The sequence below is a fragment of the Nyctereutes procyonoides genome, unplaced genomic scaffold (genome assembly GCF_905146905.1).
Source record: "Nyctereutes procyonoides isolate TBG_1078 unplaced genomic scaffold, NYPRO_anot_genome, whole genome shotgun sequence".
Taxonomy (NCBI): Eukaryota; Metazoa; Chordata; class Mammalia; order Carnivora; family Canidae; genus Nyctereutes; species Nyctereutes procyonoides.
The window spans coordinates 24,021,365-24,049,127 of NW_026575046.1; the positions used below are offsets into that span (position 1 = coordinate 24,021,365).

The 27,763-nt window shown below is 35.3% G+C and overlaps 1 protein-coding gene across 3 annotated transcripts in view; it reads left to right on the top strand.

Moving 5' to 3' along the window:
• Positions 1-27,239, top strand: part of PARP8 (poly(ADP-ribose) polymerase family member 8) — a 173,179-nt gene extending 145,940 nt beyond the window's left edge. For all 3 annotated transcript variants that reach the window (XM_055325173.1, XM_055325172.1, XM_055325171.1), the window contains exons 18-27: positions 714-779; positions 3,293-3,360; positions 5,061-5,109; positions 6,210-6,322; positions 6,528-6,600; positions 7,824-7,893; positions 10,129-10,202; positions 11,342-11,411; positions 12,291-12,375; positions 22,632-27,239. In XM_055325173.1, the coding sequence (XP_055181148.1) occupies positions 714-779; positions 3,293-3,360; positions 5,061-5,109; positions 6,210-6,322; positions 6,528-6,600; positions 7,824-7,893; positions 10,129-10,202; positions 11,342-11,411; positions 12,291-12,375; positions 22,632-22,734 (771 nt within the window). In that variant the 3' untranslated portion in view covers positions 22,735-27,239. The remainder of the gene's footprint in view (positions 1-713; positions 780-3,292; positions 3,361-5,060; positions 5,110-6,209; positions 6,323-6,527; positions 6,601-7,823; positions 7,894-10,128; positions 10,203-11,341; positions 11,412-12,290; positions 12,376-22,631) is intronic.
• The last annotated feature ends 524 nt before the right edge of the window (positions 27,240-27,763 follow it).

Genomic DNA, 27,763 nt, shown 5'->3' on the forward strand with positions numbered 1-27,763 from the left:
TCTTGAGAAAACAATTTTATAGATATTTGTGGAGATGAGGCAGGATCCTTCTGAGAGAGCAAAATTTTCAAAATTTGTGCCAAAATTGCCTTAGTTTCTAATACTATCCATTTTGAAATCATTTTGTAGAAACAATGGCTATATAAAATGCCCTTGAAAAAGCTTCCTTCCTTCATAAGTGGCAACAGTACACATAGCTACAGTATCCCTAAAGATGAATTATAAGTTAAGTGTGTGGTGTCATTTATACACTAACTAGTCAACTAGTCTACTCTTTTGGTAACAGTCTTTCAATCAAAAGAAAATAGAAGCAAAATGATATTGCAAGATTTAAAGTGGATTTTTGTATTTTAGAAAAATTCTATTATTTTATTCATCACTTAGTTTTTTTTTTTTTTTTTTTAGTGAAATTAAGAATCAGGAGCCCAATATCTTTTTTTTTTTTGTATTTATACTTCTCCCCCTGTAAGCTAACCATGATTTTATGTACTTATATTAGGATTGGTATTGCTTTCTTTTTTCTTCCCTCTCAGTTATACATCGTACATCCTAGAGTCATCTTATTTTAAAGCCTTCCATTTTATGTACACAACACAGTCAGTGCTCTCAAATCAAGTCTGATGGAAAATCCATGTACAGAAATATGTTCCTCTAGTAATATGTAGGCCTGCAAAGGCTTATAGTGAATACTGTTTTTCTTTCCATTCAAACAGAAGAAGAACTATGATCGAGTAATGAAAGCGCTGGATAGCATAACTTCTATTAGAGAAATGACACAAGTAAGTATATCATCTTGTGGTCTTGTATGGTTCAGTTTTGCTTGAGTAAAATCGTATTTTAAGAATGTCTGAGAGTATTGGCTGATATGAAATGTAGATTTTTCTGTTAGATGGGAGTATAATTAAAGTACTTTAAAAATTAAGATTGTGGCGTACTAGGACGTTTTAATTAAATTACATCAGTGTACTGGTGGGCTACCACTGGGACTTTTGGAAGGTAATTGCATAATTGTGATCCTAATGTTCTCTGCAACAATTGGAGTATGTGGAGATATGTCGAATACCTTAAAGCAAGGGTTAAATTTGGTACCATCTTCCTAGACTGTCCGTTTTAACTAACAGTAGTGATTTTTAGCACATTATTTTAATGTTAAAATAAAAACAAATATTCTATCATGTAAATTGAATGTAAATATTTTAGAACATAGAATCTCAAAACAACTTTGGAGGACACAAGACTCCTCGAGAGTATTGAGTTTATTATATTTGTAGACATTACGGAGGCTTGGTGATGTTTGATGAGCAAGAATTGAGGTTTATTATGAAAGTCTTAACATACCACTGGGCTATCGTCTAGCTCTTTGGAAAGCACATGCTACTGAATTATTGAGGCCTATCCATTGCCAAAGATTTGGAGAAAGGCTTAAAACTCATCGTGATAAGTAGAAATTAATAATCTGTAATTGACAACAATACACACTATGGGTTTGGTTTGCATATGGTGGTTTCAAGGCTTGCACTGCCTTATAGACCCTGGGGGCTTGTAAGTGTTACCCTACATCATTTCTGTCTTTTGGAAAAAGTATTGGATTCCTTGAGGCCTGCAAAGCTTCTGTGCCACTCCTCCCTTCTTCCCTATCACCTCCACTGTACTTGAAAATGTGCTCCCAAGTACATTTTTGCATTCCCAGATTTGAGTTTTGAGTCTTTGGATAGTTATTTATTCATGTAATCAAATATTCATCCATTTGTTCAACAAATAGTGTGTGTCAGACAATGGTAAACAAAGAGATCTTTAATTCACAAGTTATATTATTTGCTTAAAAACCATCATCTAGTTGTTTTTCTGTGCCATACTTTTCTGTATCACCTGAATTCCTTTTCTGTATCACCTGAATTCCTTTTCAAACAAATATTTATTATTTGTATAAGGAAAGGAAAACAGTGAAGCATTTCCGCTTGGGGGAAAACATGAACCTACTCCAGTGGCTTATACAAAGTTAAGTAAACGTTTTTTAGTCACCAAAGGCTTTGGTGGCAATAGGATATTTATTATACTATACCCCAGACCCAGATCATTCTTGGATGAAAATAGCTACAAAATGTTGACTCTGGGATCAGCTCTCTGCCAAAATTTGCTCCCTTTATTCTGGGTCATGTGTAAGCTATTTTAATAGAAGGCAGTGGAGATGATTGGGTGTCAGCCTAGTAAGTCAGAGGCCTGTGTTGTATAATTTGCTCATCAATGATGCGGCCTGTGACCTTGGGCAAGTTGCTTAATTGCTTGATGCTTAGCTTCTTCACTGTCAAGATGGTAAATAGTAATGCTGCACCCCCTTCCAGTGTGCATTCCTTAGGGGTGCTGTCAGATTTTATTGCGTCAAAACCTTTACTCCTCTCCCAAGTAAATTTAACATTATATTGTCCTATTTTCTAGAAGGTACTTACTGCTCTCTAGATAGACCTAAATTGTCACAAATGGATTGCCTTTTGTTCTGTGAAAAGGTTAATTGTCTGGGTAAATTCCATTAAATACTTTGAAAAGAAGGGTTCTTCTTATGTAAATATTGTCCAGTTGTCTCTTGTAAAGCTCTGCACCTAAGTCAGTACCTTCAGATATGAGTGTGAGGGGTAACTATTATAAGTTTTGCTTTTAATGTTAGTTAAAAGGTAAAAACAGTCATGCTCAAAGAGAAACAGCGCCTGACACTTGTTAAAGGGATAAATTTAACTTGAGGGCTATGGTGGGGGAGAGTGACTTGCAGTGTGAGGGAGGTCACCTCCAAGTAAGACAAAAGTGACTGGGTTTTTTTAAGTGAGAGCAGAGAGAGAAGAGAGGGAGCCATGGAGAAGTAGGGGTCTGTAGGGAACAGGAAATAACAGGAGAGATGAGTAGAAAATTACTAGAAGGCTAGCAGTGTGGATGGGTACAAGGTAGGTACCTTGTGTATTTGGGCAGCATTGAGTTTTTCTCCATCAGAGACTCAGCAGGGGGCCTAGGTTCACCTTTAGACATGGCCTAGTGCATGGGAGCCAGGCTAAGCTTGAGGAAGCCTCTGGAGCAAAATGTTGGGGCAAGTCCATTGTGCCCCATGAAGTTGAAAGTTCACATCGCTTGATGGTGTAGGGGGACAGGTAGGGTAATTGTTGCTGTTACCTTGTCACAGCCACAAACTTCCGGGTTTAACTAGATTAGACATACCTGTTCAACCTCATTTTCCTTTTGCATAAAGGAAAAAATTAAAAGGAAAAAAAAGGAATGTTTACAAGAAGTATAATGACTTTTTTTCCAGGCACCATATCTGGAAATCAAGAAGCAGATGGATAAACAAGACCCCCTTGCTCATCCCCTACTGCAATGGTATAAAATTTTAGTTTTCCTCTTAATGAAAACAGCATCATTTTCTACTGCCTGCTTTAAGGGGAAAAAAAAAAAGGCCTATTTTACAAGACCTGCAATGCTACAGTTCTACAAGCCTCTGAGGCCTGGTGATTTTACAATCAGAGTCCTTAATGACTCTCACTTTAATTAAAACTTGTATATCACAAGGGGAAGAAAATGCTGTCCTATGCACTACACAGATATACAATGTATTTGACAGCAATTTGTCTATAGTTTTAAAAAATGTGATTAGCTGGATTATATGGTGAAGCTGTTTTGGTTCATTTAATTTTCTAGTTAACTGGGGACTAAGTGACAAAACTCACTGTTTCAAACACTTATTGAAAATCTTTCTAAAATGTCTGTCTTGTATGACTCACTCCCTTAACAAGAACAGTATAAATTTGATGAACTCTGTTTGATGGCTGCAGATGATGCTCTGTTCAGAGTGAGCCTGGTGAGGGGTATAACCTGCATGGAAACTAGGAGGGCTCACCTGATAATAGGAGAGCCAGTTGAGAACACTCTTCCTACCATACCTGCTTCAGAGCCTTTGCCCTCTGGTTTCTTATTTGCAAAATGAAGACAATGGTATCTACTCCCCATATCTATAAGGGTTTTATGTACAAATTTCTTTGAAATTACTGAAAACTTAAGGACAGTGGAATTCACCATGATTATAAATGCAGTAATACAAATGTAAAGATTACAAGAGATTGATCTGAATAAGACCTATTTTATGCTGCAACCAGGAAGTTTTTAAAAATCATGGAAAGATAGGCAAAGGAGAAGGAATGATTCTGGTTACTTTCATTTAGAATTTTACAATAATCATTTAGTGTAATAAAACTTTAAAAATTAGATTTGGAGGTCTTCCTTCTTTGTATCTGTTATGACCTATTATTGAAATTTTGATTGAGTAGAATAACATATTTTTTACTGTAATTTTCTACATTCTCACATTGTCATAATCAAAATGAAGGTAAAAATCTCAAATATCTAATCCCCCCTCCACCCTGTAGTCAGCCTGATTATTAACTTTTAATTATTTGTGATCATTTTCTTCAGCTTGTTTGTCACTCTTCTTTCAAGGAGAAAAAAAATCCACCAAAATATTTTTTTAGAGTTTTCCCTAGTTATTAATTTCTGTACTGAAAAACACAAAATTCTTTCAGATACCTAATGTAATATTTTTCAACCTCAGCGTCTAAATATGGTGAATAAGCTTTTGTGTACAAACCACTGTATATATCATCACAATGATCCTCAAATATTTAAAGAAAGAAAAAGGTCTTCGCCAAAACTGATTATTAATTAGACAATGTAAAGAAGAGCCAAGGAAGCAGATATGTGAATCAGCTTTGCATCTAGATGATCATCCTTTGAAAGTATGTTTAGAAATGTTCATTTTGCTGATATCTGAGGTTGTAATAATTAAAAACCATTATCTCTTAGGCTCTAAGGAACTACTTCTCGGATTAAAACGTTCTTTTTTGTTACATAAGCTCTTTAAATTGTTTCAGGAAGCAAAGAAAAGTGATGTAATAAGTAAAATGATTACTTAATTTAGTTAATGTCACAGTAAACATAAGTTTCAATCACTTGCCAACTAAGGAAAAAAATCATTAAATATATTTGGCATATATTTGTGACTGATGGATTATTTTAATTAATTTCAGGGTTATTTCAAGTAATAGGTCACATATTGTGAAACTGCCAGTTAACAGGGTAAGTTGGTTTTTCACTTATATATACAGAAAGGAAAGAGTCCTAGTTGGGAGAAGTGATTCTTGTAATTTTTAGGCAGCTTCTTCAGAAAATTGAAGTAATCTCAGGTTGGCCCTAATTCCTCAGTTTGAAATTACCATATGTACACCAGCTCCAGGTTTTCCCAAGAAATCAAATTCAAATTCAGGCTGCTGCCCTGAACTTTTCAGCAAGTAAAAGGGTCAGTATGAAATCATTTAGTTATTCCACAAGTGATAGGAAGAATCGAGATTGACCAGAAACAGGTAATGTGCTTTTTATCATTGTCAGTTTCTTGTTGGCACAGCTCCACTTTTCCACAGCAGAGAAGATATTGCCTTATCGGCTTAATACACTTACAAAATAAAGGAAAAGCTAATGGACTCTGATTTCAGTTCTGATCAAAAACCTAAAAAGAACAGTATCCAGAATCTTAGCTTTCCTGTCTATGAAACTCTAAACTGTGAGATTTCCTTTATATTGTCGTCCTATGTAAATATATTCCTAAGTGAAAGGGCAGCAATTAAAAAATTTTGTCAAGTGACTAATTCAAAAGATTCTGTTTTAATTTCTTTTCATGAACAAAAGGGAAACTATATTTGAATGTAGGCAATTTACAATTTTATAAATGTATGCAAATAAAGCATGATGATAATTTTTGCAATTTTAAAATCTTGAACTAACTTTTCTTTTCTGCTTAGCAAACTCAGATATTTCCCCAGTTGAATAGCTACTGTATACTTAGGGAATTTAATAATAAAAGTCTTAAAAAGAAACATAATTTAGGAAGGCAGATCTGCTCGGACATGATTACGGAGTGTATTCCAAAGCTAAATATAAATGACTTTGAATTGTCTGTCTCCTCTTACTTTTCCATTAGCCTAAAGAATTACCCTTCATATCAGCAACTCCATATGATTTATCATTTATGCGGGTCTTTCTTTTTAATGAATGGTCTTGTTAATGTAAGTTAGTGTGGCTTGAATCTAGATAATTCTTAAACCGGTAAAATTTGAAATTGTCATCAGTCTGATACGTGTTAGTTTTGACGTATTTTCATTTGTCATTATTTTAAATGGCAGCAACTGAAGTTTATGCATACTCCACATCAGTTCCTTCTTCTCAGCAGTCCACCAGCCAAAGAATCTAATTTTAGAGCTGCTAAAAAACTCTTTGGAAGCACCTTTGCATTTCAGTGAGTATGGCTTGGTCTCCCAGAAACCTGTGGGGAGGAAAACATTCTTTTAGTAGTTGGCTATTAACCCTTATTGGTCCCCTGCCTGAGACTTGTCTTGGATATTCAAGACTTTCAGATGGTACATGACTTATTGTATTGTGGCCACTTTAGAAGATTATTAATGTATGGTTTTACTTTGTCCTTCCCCTCCTCTGTGCTTTAGTGGCTCACACATTGAAAACTGGCACTCTATCCTGAGGAATGGTCTGGTTGTTGCTTCTAATACTAGACTGCAGGTAAATGTTCTGAATGCTTTCACAAGACCATATATGCTTTAGTGTAAGAGTTCAATAAGCAATCCTGGTGCTTTTTTATTATGAAAAAGGGGAAGCAAGTGGGCTTCAAAAATTATATAGAATTTCTAACAGGTATAAGTAATATTCATAAAATAACTGAAGCAGAATGGACCTATTACCCCATATAGGGATGAAAAGAAAAATACATTGAATTCCCTATGAGAAAACTGTAAAATCACTTTGAATTTAAGTAGAAAAAAAGTTATCATGCAGAAAGAAAACCACACAAGCATTCTGTCTGCTAATTCAACACAGATTTCTTGAGCACTGCCTCAGTGTAAATACTTTATAAGAAGAAAAGGTAGCGCTAAGAATCAGCAAGAGAGGGATTGAACACCAAAGAACCATCTGCTGCCTGATTCATGGTCTCTGGGGCAGCACTGGGAGTTATTGTGGCTATAGTGTTTCTCTTTATTTCTGCCTTTCACCTCCAACACCCCCACTTCACTCTCATTCAGCTGATTTTTATCTGACTATGGAAAGAGGTCAGAAAATGACATGCTCAATCCCGTCAGCTCTGCTGGATCTCACGCTCCAATGACAGTTAAGATGATACAGTTAAATGCAAATGTCCATAAACACACACTTACTGAATTAGTATTTAGTTAGTAATGACTAGGGTACAGGGGCCCTAAAATGTAGAAATCATGAGAGAGAATTTTTATTGTCCTGAGTAGTTTCTTAGACCAGTCAAAAAGTTTCAGTTAATGAAACTTGTAACCTACAAGTTTAGAGGAGATAAGAATGGGTTGACAGCATTGCATAATGAAAGCCTGAGTAGGCTACTTTGTTGATATACTACCATGTGAGTCCTAATCACAACTCTGTCGTGTATAATTCAGACTGTTTTGTTTTCAGTATTTTGGAGTCATTAACATAAAAACCTATTATAGTACTTTATAAGTGAATGTCTTTGTCACAGGTCGAGTGGAAAACCTTTATCAAGGATTTTTTTCTTTGGCTATGTCTTTTCATATATCAACTCACTGAATTTTGAAGACAAGGGTATCAGTAGTATTATTTTCACGTTAGACCTTAGGAAAGCGCTTTATCGTTTTCTAAGAGTTAATCCTCCCAACATAAGACTGATTCCTTTATTTTGTAAAATATTGACCTTTGAAACCATTGACTGTCCACTTTCTCTCCACCTCTTCCCCTTTTAGCTCCATGGTGCAATGTATGGAAGTGGAATCTATCTTAGTCCAATGTCAAGCATATCTTTTGGTTACTCAGGTAAGCTTGTGTTTCATTTCTAACCTCAAGTTTGTGAGGTTTTTGTTATATCAAGTGACTGAAACTTACTTGATATATTTGCATTTAATTCATTTGGTATATGTCAGAAGCGAAAACAAAGCTCACATGTTAGTATGAATTTAAAATATCCTAGTATATAAAGTAGAATATGTGGTTTTTCAAGTTCAAAATTAATTTCAGTCTTGTTGAGTAGTTTCTACATTTATTCCATCCACAAGGAAATATTGAGAATGCAGTATGTGTAAAACATTTTGTAGAGCACTGAAAAGTATTTGTATATAGTAGTTCACGGCCATGGATTGTAGCTCTGTATCATGCCAACATCTTATCTTTAAATTATTATATATCATATAAAGAAATTTTGAACAGTATGGAAAACTTAAGATTAGAAAAACACCCCCACAATCACCCTACTTATTGACATCTTGTTTGGTGAAACTTACGAAAAAATTATTTTGGAAAAAATTGAAAGCATGTGCTAGAGAGGAGCCTGGCAAATTCAAAATATGAAAAGAATGATCATAACATTGTTAGCATTCCTTATCCTCAGGTGGTGGAATTTGGGGTGATTTCTTTGCACTTTTAAATTTGGGGGAATACTTTGCGATGATTGGTATGATTTTTTTTTGAGGGGGGCAACAGCTTACTAACTTACTGTGTTTACAAGTAAAGTAATTGTGCTCACTATAAAGAAATTGAAAAAAAAGAGATTAGAATTACGTAGAACTGTATAAAATAACAAGTGAATTTTTTTTCTCCTCCCCAACCTCAGTGTTCTCCGTATTCCCCTTCAGACTTTCAAATGTTTTTATATTCATATACCTGCATGTATAGTTGGTTTTGCTTGTGTACTCCTGCATATGTACAATTATGTGATTATATTGCACAACTTCAGGAGATGTCATTTATGTGGTACCTGGTTAGTAAGTCTTAAGATGCTTTATTATAGAAAATGATATCCTGAGAGGTCTCATAACCAGGTAAATGTTAACCATCTAATTCCTTTGCCTAAGTTCATGCTCTTTCAACCACAGCAAGTTGTTTCTCAGGGTTCCACCCCAACCTTTTCCAGAACACATGTCCTGAGAGCACCAGGTGGACTTTGTAGGCCTTTTTTGACTCAGCCTCACAAGTCACATGGTGACACTTCCCACATATGCTATAGGTCAAAACAGTTACAAGCCCCTCCATCTTTGAGGGTTGGGGTATTAGACTCCATCCCTGAATGAAAGAGTGGCCAAGTCACATTGTAGAAAAGCCCATGGCTTGAGAAATATTGTTGCAACAACCTTTGAAGATACAGTATGTCAAAATAACACTAAAAAAATAAATACCAGGAAGAATAAGGTAATAGAAAAAACAGAATAATATAATTAAAAGGACAAAACAAATTAAAATCAGCATAAATCAGATGATAAATCTCATTAAAACATAACACAATGAAAAACTAAAATGAAACCAGTTTAATAAAAGACATCCTCAGCATTGGTAAGACTTCAAGTACTGTGAAGTAACTGTAGTTGGCTTTCAGGCTGTGAGTTTCAGGAGTAGAGAACAGGACATTCCCTCTGAGGGATTTTTCTCACAGAAGTGCATGTCTGAAACCCTACGCCTTGTTCCTCAGCTTGGCCTTCTCCACCTCTGCACCTTTAGGGGTATATCTAACTTGGAAAGAGTTATATTTACACCAGTGGCAACTTACTCATTCTCATCAAGACTTTACTAAAATAGCAACAACAACAACAACAAAAAACACAACATACTTCTCAATTTTGGACAGTTTTCCAAATAAAATATAGAAAAATATCTATCTATTCTAAAACATATGAATTTTAATTCTATCTAAAAGCTTTCACAAAGTAAAAAGTCCTGGCATTAACAGAGTAAGCTAAAACTTGTGAGTATTATAGACAAAAGAACTTGCATAATTTTCCTTTATTAGAAAATACAGTAAATTCCACACCTAATTAAATATAGATCAACAATCTCTGTTTTCAGTACAAAGAAAACCAAACTGAATCATCTAATTTCTAAACACTATCAGAACTTCCACCCCAGGTCACACAGCAGCTTCTCCTAGCGCCCATCATGGTCCTCTATGACCAGGTGCCACAAAGTCTTTGCCTAAAGTAGAACTTTGCAGTATCACTGGATTGTATTTGAGGGATATTGCATAGCTTTGTTCCTAAATTATTATTTTGTTGGTGTTTTCAGGGATGAACAAGAAGCAGAAGGTGACAGCCAAAGATGAACCGGCGTCAAGTAGTAAAAGCAGCAGTGCATCACAGGTGTTGTAGTGACTCGAGTGGCTGCATGTGATGAGTGAGCTCTAGCTTCATTAGCCAGCAGGATTTCCATAAGCACGCAGGCTTTATAAGTCTGCAGAGTTATTTCAAATGGCCATTACTCAAAAGACATAAAATCTACCCTAAAATGTGATAATCAAAATGCCTTTTTTGAAAAATACTCAGCAAGTATTTATTAAGCTCCTACTATAATGTTAGAGGTTCCTAGGCATTGAGCTATCGTGACAGTCAAAAATAGAACAAAAAAGCATTAGAGTATTCCTCTGGGACCCTACATTCTGTTGAGTGGCTATTAATAAATTAAATATATGTTTAGATAGAAAGAATGCCAGATGGTAGAGAAAAATGGAGAAAAATCAGGGCAAATACCATGGAGTGGAAGGGGGAAACAAGAATGAGTATTGCTTGGGGTAGTCAGAAATGGATGTTCCATCTGAGGTTACTATGTGGAGACTCGAGGCAGTGGGTGCATGAGCCGTATAGGAGAAAGAGAATTCAAGGCAGAGAAAAGAACAAGCATGAATCCCTTGTTGTTTCAATAGAAACAACCATTCTGGACAAATTAGAAATCCACTTAAGGAGTAATCTGATTTTAAATTGGGGAAAATAAGTATGGCTAACCTAATATCAAAAACAAGAAACTACAGATTTTCTGCATGAGATTTTCCTGAAACCTCTGCAGCTTAGTTAATGGTGTTGTTAAATAGTTAAAATAGGTTGGTTTTGGGTGAGTTAGATGATCTGGAATAACTGATCATAATGTTTGAAAAGATCATGCAATTTTTATTTTGTTGCCCTTGAAATGAGGATGCGAGGCTTCCAGTGAATATAAATTTGAGTTCTAATTCTATGATGTGAGGCTGTTAAACTTTAATTGAGCATCTTTAGTTCACTTATGTTGAGAGTGATTTAATAATGATTATGTACAGAAATTAAGTGTTATAACAAATACAGCTTGACATTAAGAAAGAATTCAAGAATATCCCTGCTAGTCTAGATAGATTTTTTTTTTAATCTGGAGCTATCTTAGTGGCTATTATTTCTTAATGATGATGAGTTCTTTTTTCACTTGAGCAACTGCCCTATTTTCACTCTGATTTTCAAATTCTTTTGGAATTCAGTCACAGAAAAAAGGACAGCAATCCCAATTTCTGCAAAGCCGTAATTTAAAATGCATAGCCTTATGTGAAGGTAGGTTGAAAGTTTTCACAGAATTAATTCTCTATGTTATCTGTATTTAAGAATTTGACTGTATTTCCAGAATGCTCATAATGGGTTAGTGAAAGCATTATTCCTTGCGACCTTCGCTAAGAGCACAGATGGAAAACAGGTACAATTGATATCTTAAAGGTGAAAAACAGAGCAGAATTGGCAAGAATTCAAACAGTGCTGTATTTTATTCTTGGCAGATATCTCAGAATAGTAATTATATTTTTCTGATCAAGTATTTGCTAATCTCTTTTGTGAATATGCCGCCTTCCTCTTTAAGTTGGTTTTGGAATCTATCATACCATGAGAAATGTGAAAGATGAACCAAGCACTAAGAACAGAACCTGATAGGTCTTTCTGTTTCTACACTGAAATCATTCTTCTATTCTGAACTTGGGGTAGACAAATTGATAGGCGATTTGCAAGATCATATACTTCTCTTTGTTCTTGCTATAAAATCTAACCTTGACTAAAAAAAGCATTTTTCTTCTTCTGCTGGGAATTTCAGTAGCCACCGTTAACTGCCTTTTAAGTTTTCAACCCTTGATAGTTATTGGAGGACACAAAGTTGCTTTCTACAACATCCCCGAGTCAGGATTATTTGCTTTTGATAATAATAAACAAAAACAAGTGACTTAAAAAAAAAACAAACAAGTGATTCCCTTCCTGTTGTTAAACTGATGGTATTTAAAACAAAATCATTACATTACATTTCATTGTTTTCACTTAGAATTTTGGCAGCTAATAAGGCTAAACATTTTTCATGTGTTTGTGCATGTGCTTTTTGCTTCTAAATTTCTAAGATGAGGGATATAGTAACTTAGAATAAAATGAGTTTTTAATTTTATCTTCCATTTACAGTGATCACCTCACCTGACCTGCACAAACATGGAGAGATATGGGTCGTCCCAAATACTGATCACGTCTGCACACGATTCTTTTTCGTGTAAGTGTAAAGGTTCAAATTTTTATGTTATTTTCTTCTCCATGAATGACATAATAGTGAGTACATTATTATTTGGTCACTTTAGCTGCCAGTATGTAGCAGAGAGGTAGTTTCTCATCTGAATGCTTCTGTTTTATTTTAATGAGCTGTAAAAAACATAGTGATATTTAAATACCATTAACTTAGAAGAACTGAAGAAAAACCCTCCATTGGTTTAATGAGCTGTAGATGTACATGTGTACACCTACATGTACATACACATGCAGATAGATACATACACATATATCTTTATTTGTTTATGGAGTTAAAAACATTATAACTGGAAATGAAAAAAAAAACAATAATGAGAATGTCCTGTCCTTATAAAAATTTGATCATCCTGGGCTCCTGGGATCGAGCCCTGCATTGGACTCCCTGCTTAGCAGGAAGTTTTCTTCTCCTTCTTCCTTTGCCCCTCTCCCGCCTCGTGTACTTGCGCGCGCTCTCTCTCTCTCTCAAATAAATAAAATTATTAAAAGAAAAAGTTGATTATCTGCTTTTCATATAACAGGCTGGCAATGCAGGGCATATTGGTGTGGTTTTTTTTTGACACAGCTATATCATAAGAGCTGCATGAAAATATAATAGCATTATTTTTCATTCCTGAATAATGAGTGCAATAGACCTGTCTGGTCTTCACCCACACTTGCTTGACCCTCAACCCTTTCCTTGCCTGTTTGTTCTTCATCCACGGTCCTATCACAGGAAGGACCTCAGGGTAGAATTGAGTATGTCTGTTTTGTACTTTCACATAGTCTAAAGAGAAGATGGAAAAATGCCCACTGGCTTGTTTTATAAGCCATGTCAAAATGACTACCTCAAGATTGCTTCAATATACATGCTGCTATCTACAGCATGCTATGCCTGCATCGACAGGCTTATTGACAGGCTGTTCACAATGACATTTTTATGAACTGTCTGGTTTTCTTTTGGATGGTATGGAAACTGTGACTTTCTTATGATACTGATTTATGTATTATGCAATTATGTATCTTCTGTATTCGATACATCTTAATACATACATTACATATTGTGAGATATATAATATCTATAGATTTCTTTCTTCATGACCAGGCAGCCTCGAGAATGGTGGGCAGAGCCTGCTTTGGTTAGACAGCCCTTTGTTCTTTCCAGGCTCACCAGTTAGGTGACATTAGCCACATCGCATGACCTCTCTGAGCTTCATCAGTGCATTCAATCAAGGATCATCGGTAGATGTTGTAGCACCATATGTCTACCTTATCAGGTAGACTCCCAACAGGAAACCTGTGGCCCATGAGAAATACAATTTCTGTCACCCACAAGCAGATTACTTTAAAAGTGTGGTTTATAGGGAACCATGGTCTAGTGTAGCAGCCTGAATCTAGTAGCACTAGAGCTGTTCTACATCCCCAGGGCCAAAAAGGACAAGGACAAGAAACAGTTCTCAGAACCTGGCAGGAGATCCCTTTCTAGTTCAGCAGCTTTGAAAGGAGCCAGAACCTTCAGCTGAGGGACTTATGTAGTGCAAGGAGCCCTTATGATCCTGGAACCAGGGGAAACCTAAACTTTGCCCTCCTGCCAGTGTCCTGCTAGGACTCCTCATTGGCCAAACCCTGCCAGAAAGTAGAGGGCAAGTGAGCATATTGACGGAATCCATACAAGTCAGCCTCCTGGGTCAGATTGCAAATTAGAGAAGGATGATGCCATGTGGGTCTGGAGGTTCCTAGGGAAGCTATCTGCATGCTATTTTAAGGTTATTATGAAAACAAACTTAGCACAGTGCAGTTCTTCATTGAAAGGCACTCATTAGGGGCACCTGAGTGGCTCAGTCAGTTGAGCATCTGCCTTTGGCTCAGGTCATGATCTCAGGCGCTAGGATGGAGCCCTGCCTCAGGCTCTTCTGCTTAGCAGGGAGTGTGCTTCTCCCTCTCCCTCTGTGCTCTTGCACTCTCACTCAAATAAATAAAAATCTTTAAAAAAAAAAAGGAAAGTCACTCTGTAAATTTTCTTCTCTCTTATTTTCTTGACCATTGTGACAATTATCCATTGTTAAAAAGACTGGCCTTCCAAAAGACACATCCAATCACAAAGTTGTTTGATTGACTTGCCTTATGATTTAGTTGGAAAGGTAAACCCAAAGTCCTTTCCTTAGCCTGATGTTAATCGTTTAATTTACTCCTTTTAGTATCTTACTAAAATTCAAATTTGTTAAGCCAAATAAACTTTAGGCAGTAGGCATTTTAGTGTTATTTCTTTGAAATTTTACATAAATTATATGTAAAATAAATCTGTAGGGGTATATATTTATGTGTCTGGAGGGGAGGATTTCTGTATTTATTAGAAGAAAAAATTGGGGAAAGACCTCTGAAGAAAAGAATAAAATTCTTCCCTTATACTTAGATACTTCCCAAATAGTGTAAAAAAAATAAGATAAAGATTTTCATTTCTTTATAAATACAGATGAGATTTCATCCTTTTTCTCTGCACCCTCAGGAGAGAAGGGACTAATTAAGAAAAATTGATAAGATTCAAACATATCAAAAGGAGAATCCATTCACTAATTAATGTACATTCTAATTACAACCATCAGCTTCTTTATAAAAGATGTAATCACAGAGTACTATGAGTATTGTGTTTCCCCAGTGAGTGGTAACATCCAGGAAAAGATAAATTGATGAGGAAGAAATGAGTTATCACAAATACACTGTTATCAGACAGAAAATCTCATTTTCTTATTCTCATTTTATCCTGATTTTTTTAATTAACATTATCTGATTCCGTATGTTAGGAGTTTGGCCTGATGACCGGGGTATAAATTAATGTGCTTTCCTTTTTTATCTATTTTGAAGTGAAACTACAAAAAAACAAAATAATTTCCATGCTAATCTGATTTCTGGAATGGAGATAATAAAACAGTTGTTTAATATCCTAATCATACTCTTTCCAACAAGTAAACAACAGCACAGAATGAGAGAAGAATTGGGGGGGAGGGATATTTTAGGAAACAGGCTACTATTATCAAGAAAAATTGGAAAGTAAAATTAAATCAATTCCTTTAAAATTTAAAGGAAGATATCACATAGAAAAAAATATGTTTGGAAAATGTTGGATAATTTCAGAATGAATAAACTTAATGAAATTTTAATGCTTCAAGCAAAATGTAATAATTCAGATGTTATGAGTAGATTCCAGCCAATTATTTCATTATTGGCCCTGAGACACATGTACAAAGGCATTAAGGCCAATGGGTAGAGATAAGGCAGCAATTTTTTAAAAGGGCTAGAAGCTGGACTTAAGCAGAAGATGCAGAAACCAAATGGACATATTGTGCTCTAATCATAGACAATAAAAATGTTTATTTCACAGCAAATGGGGGATTTTAGAGCAAGAGAGGAAGACTTACTATTGGATACATTCCATAAATAAGATTAAATAATAAAAATCAGAGAGAAGGTGGTTGCTACTTTGGCAAGGTAACAGAACAGGTGTGTGTAGTGTTATGGGCTCCCCCACACTACCTACCCCCCACCCCCGCCCGCACCATAGTGAAAACTTTTAGAGGTAAGAGTGTATGTCTTCCCCCTCAACTGTCTCAGACCAAGGAGAGGTTAAGAATTGCTAGGTTTGCATATCTTGCTTATTTGATGTTACAGTCTACCTGCTTAATGCTTTTGTGTTTCTTTGATTTAGAGCAGGCAGGCCTGCAAAATCAGTTGTTTCCATATTATGCCTATTAGATAAATTTAAGGCATACACTCCTTCATGTTTTTCAAAGCATGCCAATAAGTCCAGAAACTTAAGAACGGGATGGACCAAATCAGACAAGTCTGCAGGAGAGAGATGGTGTATGTTCAGGTTCTTGAGTTGGGCAGATCTCAGCACTAAATTAATTTCAGGAATTCTTATCCAAAGTCTGTCTTTTAAGGTCTAATTCAAATACCACCTCTTCTAGGAAGCTCCTATTCAAAATTAATCTCTCTTCCTGGTGTTCCTGCAGCTCACACTGTAGAATTTCCATTTAAAATTCAGTTTTTTCATTGTATTTGACTTTTCCAGGAGGCCATCCAGTCCTAAAGGGCAGATTCCTACTGTTGCTTTTCTTTTACTGTCCTAATACCCTGCAGCACCTCCCCTGGCACCTGATGCACAACTGTTTGTCAGTGCATTTTTAATGAATGAACAAAGCCAAAGCTAAAAAGGAAAATATTTTGGACTATGTGCGGGTTTTATTTTTGGTCAAAGTTTGGAATATATATAAAGAGGCATCTACAAGAAAAATTTGTAAAATAAGAACTGTATATTGGCCATTCAGTGAAAAGAAAGATAACTTTCATTGTGATTTTGCGGGGGGGAAAAAAAACACCTTAGCGTTTGAATGGGAACACAGTGAGGAGACAGACAAGTTATTTATAACGTTGGAAGACAAACCTTCAGTCATGGCTCAGTGAAGCTGTGTGACATAAGCTATATGACATCAAGCTGATACGATTGGGAACTTTGCTTTATCCCTAGCCTATAATAAATCCAATTTCTCTGTCTGCAACCTAGATCCCTTTCCAAGATTTAAACTGCTACATCACTCTCCTATTTAAAACTCTTTGGAGCTGCTTGTTCCTTATAAGATGAAGCCCAGTCTCCTTTGCAAAGAGAACCAACTCACCCTCCAAGCCCTTTGTTCTTCCTTCAGCATCACCTCATTGGAAGGTCAAGGGAATTTAGTCCTCAGCCTCACGGCCTCCAGTTTTTATCACCCACAATTTCTCACCTCCAGATGTTATGCTTCACGACCTAACTTGTACAGTATGGTTCCCACATTTCCTCTTTCCTTTCTCCAGTAAGCTTGGATTCGGTCTTCCTCTCTGCCTTCATGCTAATTTACCTAATTCCCACTCCTCTTTTAAATTTTAGTGTATGTCTTTCCTCCTCCTAGAAACTTCTCTTGACTCCTTTGTGCTACTTCTTTACATTACTGTGTGATGTCCGTAAGCATGTTTTTATCATTGGATTATTCTTTCTTATGTATGGTCTTCTCCATTGTTCTGCATACGTCTTGAGGTCAGGGACTGTAGGGCTTTTGTTGTCTTTGTGTGCCTAGCACAGCGCTTGGTAGAGAAGTAGGAATGAATGCAATGCCCACACTTAACTGCTCGCTAGGTATTTCCCCTCGAAAAGTCTGCTCATACCTTAAAACCAGTTTGTACAAAGTGGAACCCCTTCTTGCTAAAATACCCAAGTCAAGTTCTTGGCTTCCCCAATCTATGCAGTAATTTTACTCAAAGACACTTGAATCCTGAGCTGTAGTTTTTAATTTCTTTTTCCTTATATGCCCAACATATATCTTTATAGTTTTCTCCTTTCGATACCTTTGTTTCCACAGATGTATCATTCTCTGCCCCAGAGTCCATCAAAGGATTACTAGTTATTCTCTATGCTTCTGATTTTGTCATTGCCCCTAATCTATCTTGTACAATGTCAAATTTATTGCACATTAACATTTTTACACTAATGATATCCGTTCATTGTATAGAAACTGAAATTAAAGGTCAGCAAAAAAGAAGAAAGTCACCCATAATATCTCCACTTGAAGGTAACTATAGTTAATCTTTTGGTATGTAGCCTACATTTCCATGCATATAATTTTTTTTTAAGATCATGCTGTTTAAAAAAAAAAAAGATCATGCTGTTTATATCACATTAATAGTCCTAAAGCAGAGCTTCGATTATACCCTGTTCATACACACTGGTAGTTTTTAGCAAATAAAAACATGACATTCTGCAACATAGAGCCCTTTTTACCTTATTTCAATGACCCGTACAAACTAGTGATCGAATAAGAGTATTTCTTGAAAACAATGTGGAATTATTTTTCCTACTACCATGCCTTTGTTCAGTCAGTCCAAACGATGAACCTTCTTGCCACCTCAGCCTTAGCTGACCTTCCATGACTTAACTACGTGGTTTTTTCCATGGGGTCTTTCCTGACATCCCAGACATGATGTCGGTCTACTGTAAATTTTACTCGTCCTTGCTTATCCTTGCTGCCTGTCTTACAGTTATTTGCATAACTCTATTATCTCCCCTAGTAAGATGCAAATTCTATTTGCAGAAACACTTCACACATAGTGAATGAAAGCAATGACAAAGACTGAACATTCCAAAGTAACGACGAGATATGGAACATGAGCAGTGATGTAGACAATGCCTCAGATACCTTAAGGAACTTTGGAGAAGTGCTGGATATCATTCAGTTCATAGTGAATTTCTCCTCTCTATTGCTAATAAAAAAACAGTGCTATCGTTTCTGGGTTCCAGATTCAGGCAGTCCGAAAACAAATTTACATGTGCCATTCTTTAAAGCTGTCACAAAGTTGCTCCATCAGTTTGGGAATAGAACTTGTCAGTACATTCAGAAGTTTTTATCCACAAAATTTTCTAACATACCCAGAGAGTTTCAGACAGCTAAATTCCCTCTGTTCTTTTATTTTATTTCTCATAGCTTTTTAAGCACATTGGTTTATTTTTTATTAAAGTTTTAGTAATCTTTTTAGGCTCCTGAGAACTTAAGTAATTCTTGTCTCCTTTTAGATGGTTTCATTTTTTTCCTTCTTCAGAAAACCCCAGTCAAGTGTATCATTTCCTGAGCAGCCCCGGTGGTGCAGCGGTTTAGCACCACCTGCAGCCCAGGGCATGATCCTGGAGACCTGGGATCGAGTCCCACGTCAGGCTCCCTGCATGGAGCCTGCTTCTGCCTCTGTCTGTCTCTCTCTCTCTGTGTGTGTCTCTATGAATAAATAAATAAATAATCTTTAAAAAAAAGGTGTATCATTTCCCTATTGATATCATTCTTGCTCCATTTCTTTTTTTTTTTAATATTGGTGCTTTCTGGACATAAATGAACTTCACTGTTTAACTAGCAATTGAGTGTTTGTCTATAATACTAATAAATAGCAGCAAAGTATTCTGTATGCCATATTGTAGTAAATGCCCTAATGCCACCAGTAATGCATATATCTAAATTCTGCCAGTTGGCCAAGTCAAATGGTAGTTTGTCTTTCCTTTTATTATTATATATGCTTCATTATTTAAGACACCTGAATGCTTGTGGCCAGTTTTATCCTTCCAGTTTACAAATGCTTCCTCTGGGCATCCTAGGCAATGGAGAAATATGCATTTTTCTTAATATTTTTAATTTCAATCGATTGCTCTTGCTCTCTACTCCCTCTACCCCAGGCTCTTTCTGTCTTAAATTATTACTGTTTATTTAGAGAATATAAGTCTCATCTTCTCTCCATTAACTACAAATGCTTTTCAAGTATCAGTGAACAGGTAGTATTTGGGGATATCAAACCCTTCCATCTGATGGAGATAGAGTATTGGAGGAGAGGGATGTGGCTGGAGAGGAAATTTAGGATTAGGTTATGAAGGACCCCAGTGTGTCATGCCAGTGCCATTGGTTTTGTGCTGCAAGTGAAGTGGAGGCCATTTGTATCACTCAAGCAGAGCAGGAAATCATCTTATAGGAGGGACGATGGGGCTAAGTGTGGAGACAGAGAGATCAGTTATAATGTTCTTATAATCATCTAGGTCAGTATTTCTCACTCCAAAAGAAAATGTGTTTGACATTGTGACCTGAGAAAAAACAATGCTTACTTTGTGTGGTGACTTTACTATTCCATGTCCTATTCTATTCTAATTTCATTGAAAAATGCTAGCCTGGACAATCTAAGTTAATTTCAGAACCTGCTAATTGTACATAACCTGCGACTTGAAAATCACTTGTTTAGACAAATGATAATGAAGCCCTAAACGAAGGTTTTGGCATCAAATGAAGAGAAGATGCAACTGGGAATACTTAGGAAAACAGAAGCAAGATAACTTGGTGATTTATTGGATTTTGGCACATGGAAGAGCCGAGAATGGCTGAAGTTTTCTTGTTGAGAGACTGGGTAGATGATGGTACTCCAAATTGAGATTTTGATAGAGTAAAAAAAGGAGTCTTGGGTAAAAAAATTAAGCTCAGCTTTGAATATACTAGATTTGTGATTTCTGTTGGAAAATTATAGTTAGGGAAATATGTAAGGATTAGAGATAGAGTTTAGGAATCAGCATGTGGGTGATAATTAAAGCAGCGGGAGAGACCGAAATAATTGAGAGTTTGCATATCATGAAAAGAGAAAACACTGAGAGTGAATTGTGGCTAAAACCAGCCTTGAAATGGGAGGCCAGGGAAGAAGACGAGAGGAAAGAAACTGAGAATTAATAATCAAAGGGCCAACTAGGGAGTGGAGAGATAATATAGCTTCAGGAAAAAAGAGCAGTCGACTGTATCACATATTGCAGACGTAGCAGGTAAAATCTGAATCTCTCATCTATGAGGCCATGGGTAACCATTGTCCATACTTTCAGTAGAGTGGTAGGGTCAGAAGAATGATTGCAGTGGGTTGAGGAAAGCAGGAGCAGTTAAAATGTACTGTAGACAAATCTCAAAGGTCAATTTTAAATTGAAAGGAATAGAGATGGTATAATATGTAGGCTGGGTATCAGTTAAGCCAAGAGTATCTTACTCAACTTTCTGTCCAGTGGACAGAGGACACAGATGCCATAGAGAACAAACATAAATGTGTATTAGGAAAATGAGGAGAGAGCCATGTGGACTGGTATGTGTAAGCACTATGGTTTCTTTGTCTCTCCAGTTGTCTTTTTGGTAGTGTTTTTTGCTTTCCAAAATCCAGATCCTTGAGGAACTAGCTGGATCAGCTTGGTAAACACCATTCTCTCTCTTGGGATGAGCCTGCAAGCCAGGCTGCCTCCCCAGCCTTGACTCAGCATTATGGATGGCTTAGTTTACCCTTTGTCCCATGGGTAGCCAGGATTTGCACAAAAACCAGTATAACATATTTTACTTGCCCAGTAAAATGTATCTTTTACACAGTTTGCCACAAAGCACCAAATTGGATTCAGACAGTGCTTAAAACATTTCGCTTTAGCATTCTCCATTTAATTAACACAGCACTTTTACAGTTTGGTCTCCTGGGAAAATAATTCTAAGTGAGCCATGTGCCACATATCCCTTTCTTTTCTTCACAGTGAGTATCTGACACGTACATATGCATACACTCGTGTGTGTGTGTGTACATAAAATATGGATCAAATTAATCAAGTTGATAGGCAACAGGGGGTGAGTTCTTAAGAGTTTAAACTTGATACAAATGCAGTGATCACTAGGTATTTAAGCAGTGGATTACATAAGGACCGGAGTTCTCATTGCTGTGTGTCATCTATTCCATTTTCCTGTATTGTGCTATTTCAGGAGAATTTTAATGTGGTGAGGAAAAGACAGTGGTGCGCATAAATCTTTGAGACTGCTTACACCCCTGGTTATCTACTTTGAAGTAATTACCACTTCTCGAAAGCTTCTGTCTTGAAGTCATTTTTATGAAGTAAAATTAATTCATCACCTATTCTCCTTCTGAATATTACCATGGAAGTTTAAAAACCCATTCTTGGAAAATTCTTATTGCCCAAGTAAGTTTATTTGAGGAAATGAATAATCGTCTAAAATGCAATTATTTCTTTCTAAAGGACTTAGTAATCGCTGTCCTTTAATGCTATATCTCCACTTCTGTAGCTTAGCTAAACTTAGCACACTTGCATTCCTCTGTGAAGTACCAGCATAAATAAGAATATCTTCTATAGTCAGTCTACATAGAGCAACCAGTGATAAGGGGAAAAAAGGTGGCACCGATCACAACAGAATAATAATTAGAAGGCAGAGCAGCGGCAGAAAGTGAAGTAATTTCTAAAGTGTCACAGATCAGAAAATAAACAAATGATTGAAGTACGAGTGGGGCTAACAAGTTTCAAACCTAAGGAATGGAAAGCTAAGGCTGGTATGTTCCTTCAGGGTAGGCTTCATAAAACAACTGCTGAGGGAAAAGTCTGCCAGGCCAAAGACACAAGGTGCTTCCTGCAGCACAGGCGATGCTTTAGGGATGAAAAAGGAAGGAAGGGGCAAACAGGGCATGATGTAGGATGATCATGTGTTTAGCAGGCTTTTCTGTGTTTATTAATGCACACACATTATTAAATACAACTGAGAAATAACTTCTTCACTGCTCATTCCCTTTGGCTATTAAAGGTTTTAGGTACCAAATAGCATTTCTAAGGCGGCTTAAGTGCTTTTTGGATATTTTATCCCTTTAAAAATGTCTTCTCTTTCTTTTTTTGGGTTTTAGCTATGAAGATGGCCAAGTTGGAGATGCGAATATTAACACACAAGAAGGAGGCATTCACAAAGAGATCCTTCGAGTAATTGGTAATCAAACTGCTACTGGTTAAAGGACCACCATTTAATTAACATGATTTGAAAGCCTTCCTCGGGTTCAAAGCTGGATTTTGAACTAAAGAAGATGATAAAATAATTTATTGTTATTATAAACAAAAGTAACCCTTTGAATACTGATTTTTTTCTTAGTCTTTCTAAGTATCTCATTAAATACCTAAAATGGTATAAAATTTATCAATTGTAGGGTTATGGAATCTAGTAATAAAATTACAACAGCACTTAAACTAAAGTTTGGGTTGCTCACACAATAAACAGATTGAAAAAACAGTTTTGTGCTGATATTTTTATATTAAACTCTTTAATTGGAAATTTGGTATTATATACCGACATTTTAGGTTACCAAAATAGAACTGAGAACATTTTATAATGACGTCTAAATCTATGTGATACTTTGCAATAAGTACGTTTGCACATTCTGATGTGCTGTTTAATTAGTGGTATGAGCATTCAAATGTTTTGGGGAGGGACGTTTCCTGTTATCCTGTTATTTTTTTCTTATACAAAAATAATTAGGTCTTAGATGCAGTGCTTTGCCCAAGAGTATGTAATGTACATATCTATAGATTGATACATCAGAGTGTGTGACTGTGCATATATGTGTGTATGTATACACATATATGTGTTTCAACAACAGATGGCACAGCTCCACAATTCTATCTATGCTCATTTAATGAAAAGAATAATAGTAAGCAGTAAATCTGGACATAAACCAAGATATGAGTCAAATTTACCACTATTCAGTCATTGAAAATATTTACAATTTTTCTATTTGTTTAAATAATTTTCCCTTCAGTTAAAATTCAGCTCCTTCGTGATGTTATCTAACAGTTATAATTTGGGGAACATAGATGCCCCAGGTGGACTAAATCTATATTTAAATGATTATACGTTTAAGAGAAGGGCCTCAAAATTTAAACAAACTATATTTTTTATTTCCTACAATGGAGCATTTTTAAAATTTATTTATACCACACCAGCATTTTTTATATTTTTTCATCTAATACCTCGGCTTAGTTTTTTTCATATTGAGAAAGAAGATAAACTTTGAAGTTTCTTTTATATTAAAAGAACGCAAATAAGTTTATAGAGAATAATAACACCAGCTCTCAGCATTTTCCTTTCAAGAGTCATGTGCTCATCAAAATCATTTCTATTTCTTTGAGTCCTAAAGTTATTCATATTCATCATAAGTTTTAATTGATGGTGTTTATTTCCCTACATGATGTCTTTGGAATAAGGCCATTCATGAGAGCAATTTAATTAGCAAGTCTGCCACTCTATTCAAATCCTGAATCAAGGCTCATATCTGCTGCTCAGTTATTTAGAAAGAAAATAAATAAATAAAAATGTTTAGTCATTTGCAAGTATAATGTTATAACTTCTATGTTTATTTCCTTTGGCATAAAAGGTGAGCGAAAAGGTCATACACGTTGTTAAGGGTTGCTGTTCAAGAAGTATTTATTAATTGTTTGTTTTCTAATACTGTAAATAATCGCTATGCCACTTAATTTCTGCAAAAATAGACTTGAAGTGGTTGGGATATTAATCATTGTTATAGGATACACTTAAAACATTGATCTATTCTGATTTGTGCCTCTGAACCCAAAGCCAGACTGAGGGACAGTATTGGCATGGTAGGGCCAAAATAGAGCATTTTACCTAGTGTTCTGTGACCAGATACTTGAAGACTTTACACAGGACAAGAGGACCACTTGCTTTTTTCCTGTCAAGATTCCCCAAGTCTTCCAAATCCCTTTGTGTTTTAAAAACATTTTTAAGCAACAAGATAATTTTTCAAATTAATTTTGTGGCACATTCTATAAATACCATAACTACGAAGATGTACTAGCAGGATTTAGAAATTGAAGTCTTAGAGCCCCACCTATGTGGCCACTGGCATCATTGAGGCACCTCCCAAAACAATGTTCAGTGCCTCCAAGCACAGTTTTAAAACCATGGACCCAATCCATTAAGGTCTGACTTAACAGTTGAGTGATCGGTAAGGAGTGTAGTATTAAAATCTGAACTGGAAGGGTAACTTGGAGGACTCAGGGGAGAGCATTTCAGGGAGCAAACACTGGCTTAATGCAAACTCCTATTGCCAGTTCAAGAATAAAAGTAAATTCACCTCTTAGAACAAGGAAAGTAGTTGATAGTTTTAATGGCTCCTAAATATTACAGATAATAGACATCTTTTATGATAATAAAATAAGATGTCTCCTAATGGTAATTAATTGAATGCTATTACAATGCAGAATGACAGATTTTAAGTTTATTTTGGAAAATTAAGTTCAGATCCTTTGTAAGCAAATATTCTAAGTATTAGAGCAATTAAGTTCTTTTAATTGAACTTTTGATATTGGGATAGCTATAGTATGCTGATACTTACTTTATTTTTAAAGAATTTAATTTCAATATATACTAGTAGTAAATGAATATCATGCTTACAAGATCCAAGGAGGTCTTTAAAATTTAGAAGCTTAAACATTATCATGCCTTGATTCAGTCAACCCATAAAGATATTATTTATTGACATATTTGATGATGCCAAATGTGATATTGTATTGTATTTATATAATATTTGAAGTCTGTTCACTGATGCTTTGTAATAGTTATATTAATTGTGTGACATTACTACTTAGTATTAACCCACCGAACAAAGGTAATCTTTTATTTTCATTCTTGAAGTAGGAGAAGAAGAACCTTAATTTATTTCTACTTTTTCCTGCGTTACTGACTTTGTGAACATTTCCCTATAAGTAATTTGTCCTCTTTCACTGTCCACTGTATTAAAAAAGAGAAGAAAATGACTGGACATTCGAGAAGAGAAAAAATAATATACTTATAACCTAGTGCTATAGAATACATTATAGTAAGGCACCAAAGGTGCCTTAGACTACATTATGTTGAAATTATTTTTATTTCTTTTTGCTCAGCAAATCTCAGTCAAATGTTGGACATGGAGGTGTCTTCAATTTAAAATTTAAAGATGTGCCACATCCTTAAGCTTAGTATTAGATATGTGATGTAAGAAACCAACCCCAAAACTATTTATTGTTAATGTTCTGAATATCTCTCATTGAAAAATTTAAGAGTTTAGAAAAGACCTCTCTCAGTTATTCTCTGCTTTGCTAAAAGAAAGAAAACTTTTAATATGCAAGTCTATGAATTTTTAATACCATTGAAAGAATTTTAGCAGTACTTTATACCATAATATCATAACTTGCCAGAGGGCATGGCATTTGAGAAAGTTTTAAGGAAAAACTCATCATCTTTGTTAATGTCTGGATGCCTTCATCAAATAGTAATTTCATATATCATGAAGGGCCACTCAACCTTGGACTATCTACCACTTAAATATGTGGATTTCATAGTAGCACTTGAAGCACATTTAAAAAATATTAGGATGTTATTCGATTGTTCCGCTGAATTCTTCATTATAACACTACCTCAAGACAAATGATAGACTGTTTGTGAAGGTAAATTGGGTTTCCAGTAGAAGGAACAAATAAAATTTTGCAAATGAAAGTTATCAAATAATTCAATGGTCAAGACTGTGTTGGACATAGATATTGTTGTCAGTTACCTCTTGACAATGCAGTAATATGGATATTTCAGTCACTGGTGATGAATGATGTAGGTACAACCCAGTGAGTTATATGAAGGGGTTTCAAGTTGCAAAATTTGAATATAATTAGTTCCCTTTCAGATTGGTTTCTCCATGGGCCAATTTGACTTCAATTCACCTAAGCCACAAACAATTGCTCACTTAACAGTTAAAGGATTAAAATACTCAACTGCTTTGCCAGAATGGCAGACTGAATATTCAATTATTTTGGCATTGAATGCCTGCTAAATTTTTGTCAGATTATATATAAATTTGATGTATATTATTGTCCAGTCAATTTTTCCTGGAGATTTTGTATACAGTATGATATATTAGGATAAGTTTTTGTAGGTTAAAACAATTTCAAGTAGTTTTTAGACAAAACATATCCATGAGTGTGAAAAAGCTGTGTTGAAGAATAGATTACATTACACATTTACCAGCAAGTCAGTAAAAAAATAGTGCTTATTTACATAGTCAACATAATTTAATGTTCTAAAAATATTTTCTTCAATCTGCCCAATATTTAATGTATCATTTGAGATTTAAAAAAAATGCAGCCACTCCTTTATGTAAACATTAAGATATGCCTATGTTTATTTAACTATCCAGCCTTCTTTACAATAAATTTCTTGACTTTTGTGCACAAAATAGTATATTGCAACCTGCTATTTAGCCTTTGGTGCCTTAGAGTTATTATAAATATTTAACAATATGTACATAATGTAAATACTGCCAAGAGATCACTAAGGCCAAATATTTTCTCTATTCACTTTTTATTGCACTTGCTTTCTATTGCTACTTAAGCCTCTTTTAATCAGCTTTGTAATAGTTCTAACATTGTAGCCAATGTAAATGTTTACTTTCAATAAATCTGAATTTGTTCAACAAGTACGGTATATGTGGGCACTATTTTGAAAACTTGGCTAGGTCTTAGATACTATCCTGATGATGAATCTTGCTTCTGGGGACTAGATTTTTGAAGTTCTCAACAAACTCTAAAAACGATTTTGCCTTTTTTTCACTTATAAAATACTTTTAAAATAAGAGGGTATTTAAAAAAAAGCCATTCTTACCAATATTCCCCCCAAATAGTCACAATACATTTAATTGGTCATGTTGAGTACCATTTTAATTTCAAATTCTGTCAAGAACTACAGGATTGAAACAAAAAAAAATTTTATATGTTTTGTAGATATGCTCTATAAACCCTTAGGCATAATATCAAAAGGAGCATTTCAAATGAATCATCTTGAATTTTCTAAGCATTTCTGGCTTGATTAGTAATTGGAAAATGATTTTTAAACCACTACATTTTCTAACATCTCATTAACTGAATAAGACATTAGTCCATAAACAAATTTGGTTTTCTAAATACATTAATAGTAAATATGAGGAACTAAGTTTATATTCCG